Source organism: Salmo salar, chromosome ssa14 (genome assembly GCF_905237065.1).
Source record: "Salmo salar chromosome ssa14, Ssal_v3.1, whole genome shotgun sequence".
Classification (NCBI taxonomy): Eukaryota; Metazoa; Chordata; class Actinopteri; order Salmoniformes; family Salmonidae; genus Salmo; species Salmo salar.
In genome coordinates, this window is record NC_059455.1 from 89,920,941 (window position 1) to 89,928,916 (window position 7,976).

General features: G+C 47.2%; 1 protein-coding gene across 1 annotated transcript; it reads right to left on the reverse strand.

Moving 5' to 3' along the window:
- Nucleotides 1-229: 229 nt before the first annotated feature.
- Nucleotides 230-3,376, reverse strand: LOC106570557 (hairy/enhancer-of-split related with YRPW motif protein 1). Its single transcript, XM_014143001.2, is given in 6 exon segments — nt 230-1,020; nt 1,023-1,477; nt 1,886-1,967; nt 2,208-2,291; nt 2,420-2,495; nt 2,894-3,376. Coding segments are annotated over 6 exon segments (1,071 nt in total). The 5' UTR covers nt 2,980-3,376; the 3' UTR covers nt 230-732.
- Between the last annotated feature and the right edge of the window lie 4,600 nt (nt 3,377-7,976).

The following is a 7,976-nucleotide window of genomic DNA, read 5'->3' on the forward strand; positions in this document are numbered from 1 at the left end:
GAGCTAGAAACAAGCATTTAGCTAGGTATTACAGTACTGTTATAGCTAGAAACACAAACATTTAGCTAGGTATTACTGCACTGTTGGAGCTAGAAACACAAGCATTTAGCTAGGTATTACTGCACTGTTGGAGCTAGAAACACAAGCATTTAGCTAGGTATTACAGCACTGTTGGAGCTAGAAATGCAAGCATTTTGCTACACCCACGATAACATCTGCAAAATATGTGTGACCAACAAACTTTGATTTGAAACACAATTTCTAAGAAATCCTCTATAGGATGTGAGATAGAAAAACTCCATCTTGTCTTGGCCATGGAAGGGTCTAGAAAAACATAATCTTGTCTTGGCCATGGAAAGGTCTAGAAAAACATAATCTTGTCTTGGCCATGGAAGGGTCTAGAAAAACATAATCTTGTCTTGGCCATGGAAAGGTCTAGAAAAACATAATCTTGTCTTGGCCATGGAAAGGTCTAGAAAAACATTGTCTTGGCCATGGAAAGGTCTAGAAAAACATTGTCTTGGCCATGGAAAGGTCTAGAAAAACATTGTCTTGGCCATGGAAAGGTCTAGAAAAACATTGTCTTGGCCATGGAAAGGTCTAGAAAAACATTGTCTTGGCCATGGAAAGGTCCTGCTCAGCTGGTGAACTGAGTTGAGTTCATAGTGATGGTGCGACCTCTATTGATCTATATGGTCAGTTTAGTCTGTGTGGAGGGGGGTTAAAGATCGTTCAGAAAGCCCCTATCTCCATGCCCCAGGGCCGGTAGGGCTGCTTCCCCAGGCTGGCCTGGCTGGCGGGGGTGTAGGCAGGGGAGCTGAGGGTGCTGGGGGACAGCAGGGGGAAGGCACTGAAGGGGAAGGGGAACGCCGACAGGGTGGAGAGAGAGGACAGAGAGAGGGGAGGGGAGAGCTTGGCGGTCACGGCGGCTGAGGAGGTCACGGTGAGGTTCAGTCCTGGGGGGAGGGGGGCAGCGCTGGGGGGGAGGGGGGCAGCGCTGGGGGGGACATGGCGAGGGCCCCCTGGGCGTGGCTGTGCTCGGAGAGGGGGGTGGCACCGCTAAGCCTGCTGGGAGCATGGCCATGGGGCGAGGAACGTGGCGCTCTCTCAATTGGAGAGGAGGAGGATGAAGGAGTAGAAGAGGAGGATGACGGAGGGCTGTTGGAGGCGCTCTGTGGTAACTGTAACGTCGCCCCCTGCTGATGTTGATGGTGCTGCTGCCGGAGGAGGAGGTGGGCCAGGTGGGCGGAGGGGGGTGACCCGAAGGCCGAGCCCCAGGCCAGGTGCCCCAGCCCAGAGATGGAGAGGGCCTCTCTCTGGGAGGTGTAGCTGTTCAGGTGGGAGACCAGGCGGATCCTCAGGGGGTCAGCGCTGTCCAGCCCCTCGATGATGCTCAAGTAGCGGGCTGTCTCAGCCAGACACTCCCTGAAACCCAGACCTCGGTAGTCCGTGGCCAGAGCACGGGCATCAAAGTATCCTAGAAGGGAGAGGGAACAAGAACGGTTAATGAAGTGTTTTCAGCAAATAACACCAAACAAGTAGAGCCGGAATAACAGATGTCTAAGGAAGTGTACAGAACTCTACTAATAACAATCAATTGTCCCCAGGGTGTGTCAAGCCAGGGAGAGAGTTAAAGTAAGCCTGCCTGACCTGTTTTGACTATTGTAGACCTATTCAACATCTATTCAACATCTAAATCATTTATTAGATTTAATGAGATGCACATACAGTAGCTTGAGTTTCCAGAACAACTCAGTGAAGTGAAATATATTATCCATATCACTAACCTTATAGTCAATCAATATTATGGCACTTCAAAAACATGTTACAGTAATAATGAATTTATTATGGTTATTTATTCTAGTATTTAAAAAATCTAATGTACCTTTTCCTCCAGCAGCATGAAGCATCTTCAGATGTTCCACCGTCATCTGTAGAATCTCTGCTTTCTCCAGTTTAGCTGAACCCTGCAGGATTGCAGAACACAACGCACATGAATTAAACAAATGAAACCGCATCGAATATCTTTAAATCGTTGAATATATAAACTGGACATTTTTATTCGTAAGTTTCTGAAAAAGTGCGGAAAATGTATTAACTTTATTTTTCTCTATGAGTTCAAAGCACTAGATGGTATCCTGTCAAACATTTTTGATGGGGCGTTGGTTTTATGAAAGACCCGCGGATCGGATCGGATCGGATCTTACCTGCTTCTCAAACGCGCTGGGGACCAGTCTACGCAGCTCCGTGAGGCTGTTGTTGATTCTGTCGCGGCGCCGTTTTTCAATGATCTGTAAGAGAGATTGGAACATCTAGTCATTGCAGAAAGAGAACATTTAGCTCGTGTAAAAACGTGCGTATTACACACTTTTATGCACAACAATTCCAATGAGATATTGGGGAAATGGAGGTTACTCACTCCTCGGCGGCGCTTTCTCGCATTCACTTGAGTTTTTGTTGATGGAGACATCGGCCCAAGGGGTGAACTCACGTTCCTGAAAGAAAAACACATACAATTATTATATTAACGTGTATTATTTTTCAGTGGTTCCCAACCTTTTTCAATTACTGTACCACCAAATACATTTTGCTTTGTCTGGAGTACCCCTGAAGTACCCCCTCATGTGCATTTTAACAGTATGCCTATGGTCTCATGAGTCTTCAAGTACCCCCTGTTGATAGGCCAAGTACCCCAGGGGTCCTAGTACCCCAGGTTGGGAACCACTTAGATAAATGCCACGGAAATTACCAAATTGCGCAATTCAGTTTCTGCTTTGCACACGTCTTTTCTTAAACAGCACCAAAGCAAGGGGTAAGATACTTGGAACGGGATTCGGAACGTATAATAGTAACGCAGTAAAAACGCAAACCCAAATATTGGACACAAACGTACCCATTTTCATCGGCACTCTCCTTCTCAACCTCAATGTTCTCGTCCAGCTCGCTGTCCGATGAGCTAAAATCGTGATTCCTTTTCATTTTAATCCGCTGCTGTTTTTCCCTCGTTCAGAGTACAGTACAGTGTATATATATATATAAAGTCCAAGTCTTCCAATTCTCCGACTCTCTGTGCGTCTGTCAGGTACACCTCGAGTTCATCCGTTTGAAGAACCAAGCCCTCCCACCGTATCATTTCTACACAACTGCCACCCAGGAGGGGCGGGACATGGCACCATAATTTGCCAATTACGAGACAGCCATGAGTTTGAGTGACAGCACAGTTGCAAGCAAACTCTATGGCCTAGACACACCCCGGTCCTATGAATACGTTTGACAGGGGTCCAATAGACTTTCGGTTCGTGACACACTCGCCCCAGTGTCCGTCTGTCCATCCGCAAGCACTGTGGCTGTCTGTCCCGGTTGTGAGGAGTGGCTGGCCGGCTGTCAGCACGCGCTGGCCGTGGGAAAGTTTCTTAGCCCAAGGCTGATAACCAATCAGGGGCGACGCCGTCTCTGGCGTTTGGAATGAATGGCGCAATTGGTCGGGGCGACGGGCGGTCTAGAGGCTAGCGTGTGAACCTGTAATCCAATACTAACTCATCAAAAAGAGAGCCAGTGTACAAGAGAAAACTATGAGGTCTAATCCTACCCACCACGGAGCGGAGGGAGCGACGTAATGCGTAGTAAAGGCGCTTTAGAGACTGGAGAGGATGGGGACTGTGCCACAAAAAAGTTAGAATGCTTCTCCAGTTTGTCACCACCACACCACATCCCCTGTGGGTCCCAATAATGGCCACACTCCCAAATCAATTGACAGACATTGTTGTGCGTTTGTATATCCCCTCTCATCATGTGACAATCAGAGATAACTTACTGTTGAAGTGTTTTCATGTCACACACACTCATACTCACTCTCTCACACACATACGCCGTTCCTGTGCCGCTGGTGAGAGTTCTGTGTGAGGATCTTATTGTAGAGAAGGAAGCTTGGTTTATTGACCTGGTGTAAAAGAAGACAGGCAGGTCTGGAATCTCTCACTTGCAGACATCTTCAAAATCCTTCAAAAATATATTTGGAAACGATTATGTCTACATGCAGCTACTTGTTGATTCATTCAGGTATTAGACAAAGAAATCAGTTGAAATATGAATCAAAAAATGTGTCTGAAAATGTATTTCCATGTTTGAAGGCTTTCTATTACACTGCAATAAGAGGAAGCATGATGGTAATATGTTCTGCTGGTCTTGGCTGTTTCCCAGAGTGACAGCCTGGCACGTTTCTCTACCTCCTGCCACTGTGACCTGACCACACAAATATTATGATAAAAGGAGGAAATGTGAGAGGGTCATAGTGCCCCCTGACCCCTGTCCATATAATCTTAGTCATTATGACCTGAAAGGTAAAACTGATCCTAGACCAGCACTCCAACTCTGAGACTCTCTATTAATTGTTTATCCTTATCGCTGTGAGTCATTGTACTAACCCCCAGGCGGCTGTACTAACCCCCAGGCGGCTGTACTAACCCCCAGGCGGCTGTACTAACCCCCAGGCAGCTGTACTAACCCCCAGGCGGCTGTACTAACCCCCAGCCAGCTATGCAAACCTCCAGGCGGCTGTACTAACCCCAGCCAGCTGTACTAACCCCAGCCAGCTGTACTAACCCCCAGCCAGCTGTACTAACCCCAGCCAGCTGTACTAACCCCCAGGCGGCTGTACTAACCCCCAGCCAGCTATACAAACCTCCAGGCGGCTGTACTAACCCCCAGCCAGCTGTACTAACCCCAGCCAGCTGTACTAACCCCCAGCCAGCTGTACTAACCCCCAGCCAGCTGTACTAACCCCAGCCAGCTGTACTAACCCCCAGCCAGCTGTACTAATCCCCAGGCGGCTGTACTAACCCCCAGCCAGCTGTACTAACCCCCAGGCGGCTGTACTAACCCCCAGGCAGCTGTACTAAACCCAGGCAGCTGTACTAATCCCCAGGCAGCTGTACTAATCCCCAGCCAGCTGTACTAACCCCAGCCAGCTGTACTAACCCCCAGGTGGCTGTACTAACCCCCAACCAGCTGTACTAACCCCCAGGTGGCTGTACTAACCCCAAGTGGCTGTACTAACCCCCAGCCAGCTGTACTAACCCCAGCCAGCTGTACTAACCCCCAGGCTGCTGTACTAACCCCAGCCAGCTGTACTAACCCCCAGCCAGCTGTACTAACCCCAGCCAGCTGTACTAACCCCCAGGTGGCTTTACTAACACCCAGGCAGCTGTACTAACCCCCAGCCAGCTGTACTAACCCCCAGCCAGCTGTACTAACCCCAGCCAGCTGTACTAACCCCCAGGTGGCTGTACTAACCCCCAGCCAGCTGTACTAACCCCCAGCCAGCTGTACTAACCCCCAGCCAGCTGTACTAACCCCAGGCAGCTGTACTAACCACAGGCAGCTTTACTAACCCCCAGGCAGCTGTACTAACCCCAGGCAGCTGTACTAACCCCCAGGCAGCTGTACTAATCCCCAGGCAGCTGTATGCATAATAGTCATCAGGCTGGGAGAGGAGAGGAGCTGCCTTGTTTAGAAACATGAATGAGAGGAAGCTCTTAGGGCTATTTTCATGTTGTTATTGCTGCCTGCTACCAGCTAGTCTCAGGTTCAGACATGACACAGGCACTCCCACAAACTCCTATATTCTGCTGCCTGCCGATTGTTAGTGGCTTGGCGGGCTGCGAGTCGGATGCTGGGTTCCCACGCTGCTGTTATTTTCTGCTCTGTTGTCTCTGTACTCCAGGCTCATCACATGTTGTGATTTCAGAGTGCTGCCTTTGAAGGTGACCGAGAAACACACACACGAACTCACTGGTACACGCACGCCCACACATCCAAATCAAATCAAATGTTATTGGTCACATACACGTGATTAGCAGATGTTATTGCGGGTGTAGTGAAATGCTTGTGTTTCTAGCTCTGGCAGTGCAGTAATATCTAACAAGTAATATCTAACAAATTACACAACATACACCCAATACACACAAATCTAAGTAGGAATGAATTAAGACTATATACACTACCGTTCAAAAGTTCGGGGTCACTTAGAAAAGTCCTTGTTTTTGAAAGAAAAGCAAAAAAAAAATGTTGCCATTAAAATAACATCAAAGGTATCAGAAATACAGTGTAGACATTTTTTATGTTGTAAATGACTATTGTAACTGGAAATGGCTGTTTTTTTATGGAATAGCTACATAGGCATACAGAGGTTCATTATCAGCAACCATCACTCCTCTGTTCCAATGGCACGTTGTGTTAGCTAAGTTTATAATTTTAAAAGGCTAATTGATCATTAGAAAACCATTTTGCAATGATGTTAGCACAGCTGAAAACTGTTGTTCTGATTAAAGAAGAAATAAAACTGGCCTTCTTTAGACTAGATAAGTGTCTGGTGCATCAGCATTTGTCGGTTCGATTACAGGCTCAAAATGTCCAGAAACAAAGGACTTTCTTCTGAAACTCGTCAGATGCTGGCCTTCTAGGCAAAGTTGCAAAGAAAAAAAACATATCTCACACTGGCCAATAAAAATAAAAGATTAACATGGGCAAAATAATACAGACACTGGACAGAGGAACTCTGACTAGATGGCCAGCATCCGGGAGTCGCCTCTTCACTGTTGACGTTGAGGCTGGTGTTTAATGAAGCTGCCATTTGAGGACTTGTGAGGCGTCTGTTTCTGAAACTAGACACTCTAATGCACTTGTCCTCTTTCTCAGTTGTGCACCGGGGCCTCCCACTCCTCTTTCTATTCTGGTTAGAGACAGTTTGCGCTGTTCTGTGAAGGGAGTAGTGCACAGCATTGTACGAGATATTACGTTTCTTGGCAATTTCTCACATGGAATAGCCTTCATTTCTCAGAACAAGAATAGACTGACGAGTTTCAGAAGAAAGTTCTTTGTTTCTGACCATTTTGAGCCTGTAATCAAACCCACAAATGCTGATGCACCAAATATTCAACTAGTCTAAAGAAGGCCAGTTTTATTGCTTCTTTAATCAGGACAACAGTTTTCAGCTGTGCTAACATAATTGCAAAAGGGTTTCTAATGATCAATTACCCTTTTAAAATGAAAACTTAGATTAGCTAACATAACGTGCCATTGGAACAGAGGAGTGATGGTTGTTGATAATGGGCCTCTGTAAGCCTAAGTCATTTACAACATTAACAATGTCTACACGGTATTTCTGATCAACTTGATGTTATTTTAATGGACAAAAAATGTGCTTTTCTTTCAAAAACAAGGACATTTCTAAATGACCCCAAACTTTTGAACGGTAGTGTACATATGGACGAGCGATGTCAGAGCAGAACGGACAGCCAAGGTCCTGGCTGTCCGTTCATAACCCCCCCCCCCCACTAGCCAATCAGACTGAAGCTCAGACAGTCATATCTCATGGTTGGCTTGGGGTTTTGGGTCCTGTGACTGTGACTGTCTGCAACACATAGGCCCTGTGTAGTCTACTGCAGAAGTTCATTACTCAAATGTTGTTATGCCAAACCCTCTTTTCCCTGCCAAGCAAAGGGGGGAATACTCTGTCTACTGATTGATTGATGAAGTAAAGGATCAGTTGAAAGGGAAAGAGTTTGGGAAACCTTGCTCTAACTAACATGGGATAAGTTGGCGACTAACTGCGTGAGCCTTGTCCCCGTCCATGCCTTGTAGACAAAGGAAAGGCTAGCTTTGTCTCCACTCACTTGGAGAGGAAAGGCTAGCTTTGTCTCCACTCACTTGGAGAGGAAAGGCTAGCTTTGTCTCCACTCACTTGGAGAGGAAAAGCTAGCTTTGTCTCCACTCACTTGGAGAGGAAGCACTGGCAATTTCTCCCTGAGACGTGTGTGACACCCGCTCATTGTGGGGGGGGGGTGAGGGGGGTGCCATTGTTTGTTTGGCCGTGTTCGGTGGTCTGCACACACACACACACACACACACACACACACACACACACACACACACACACACACACACACACACACACACACTGTCCGTCCATCATCCTC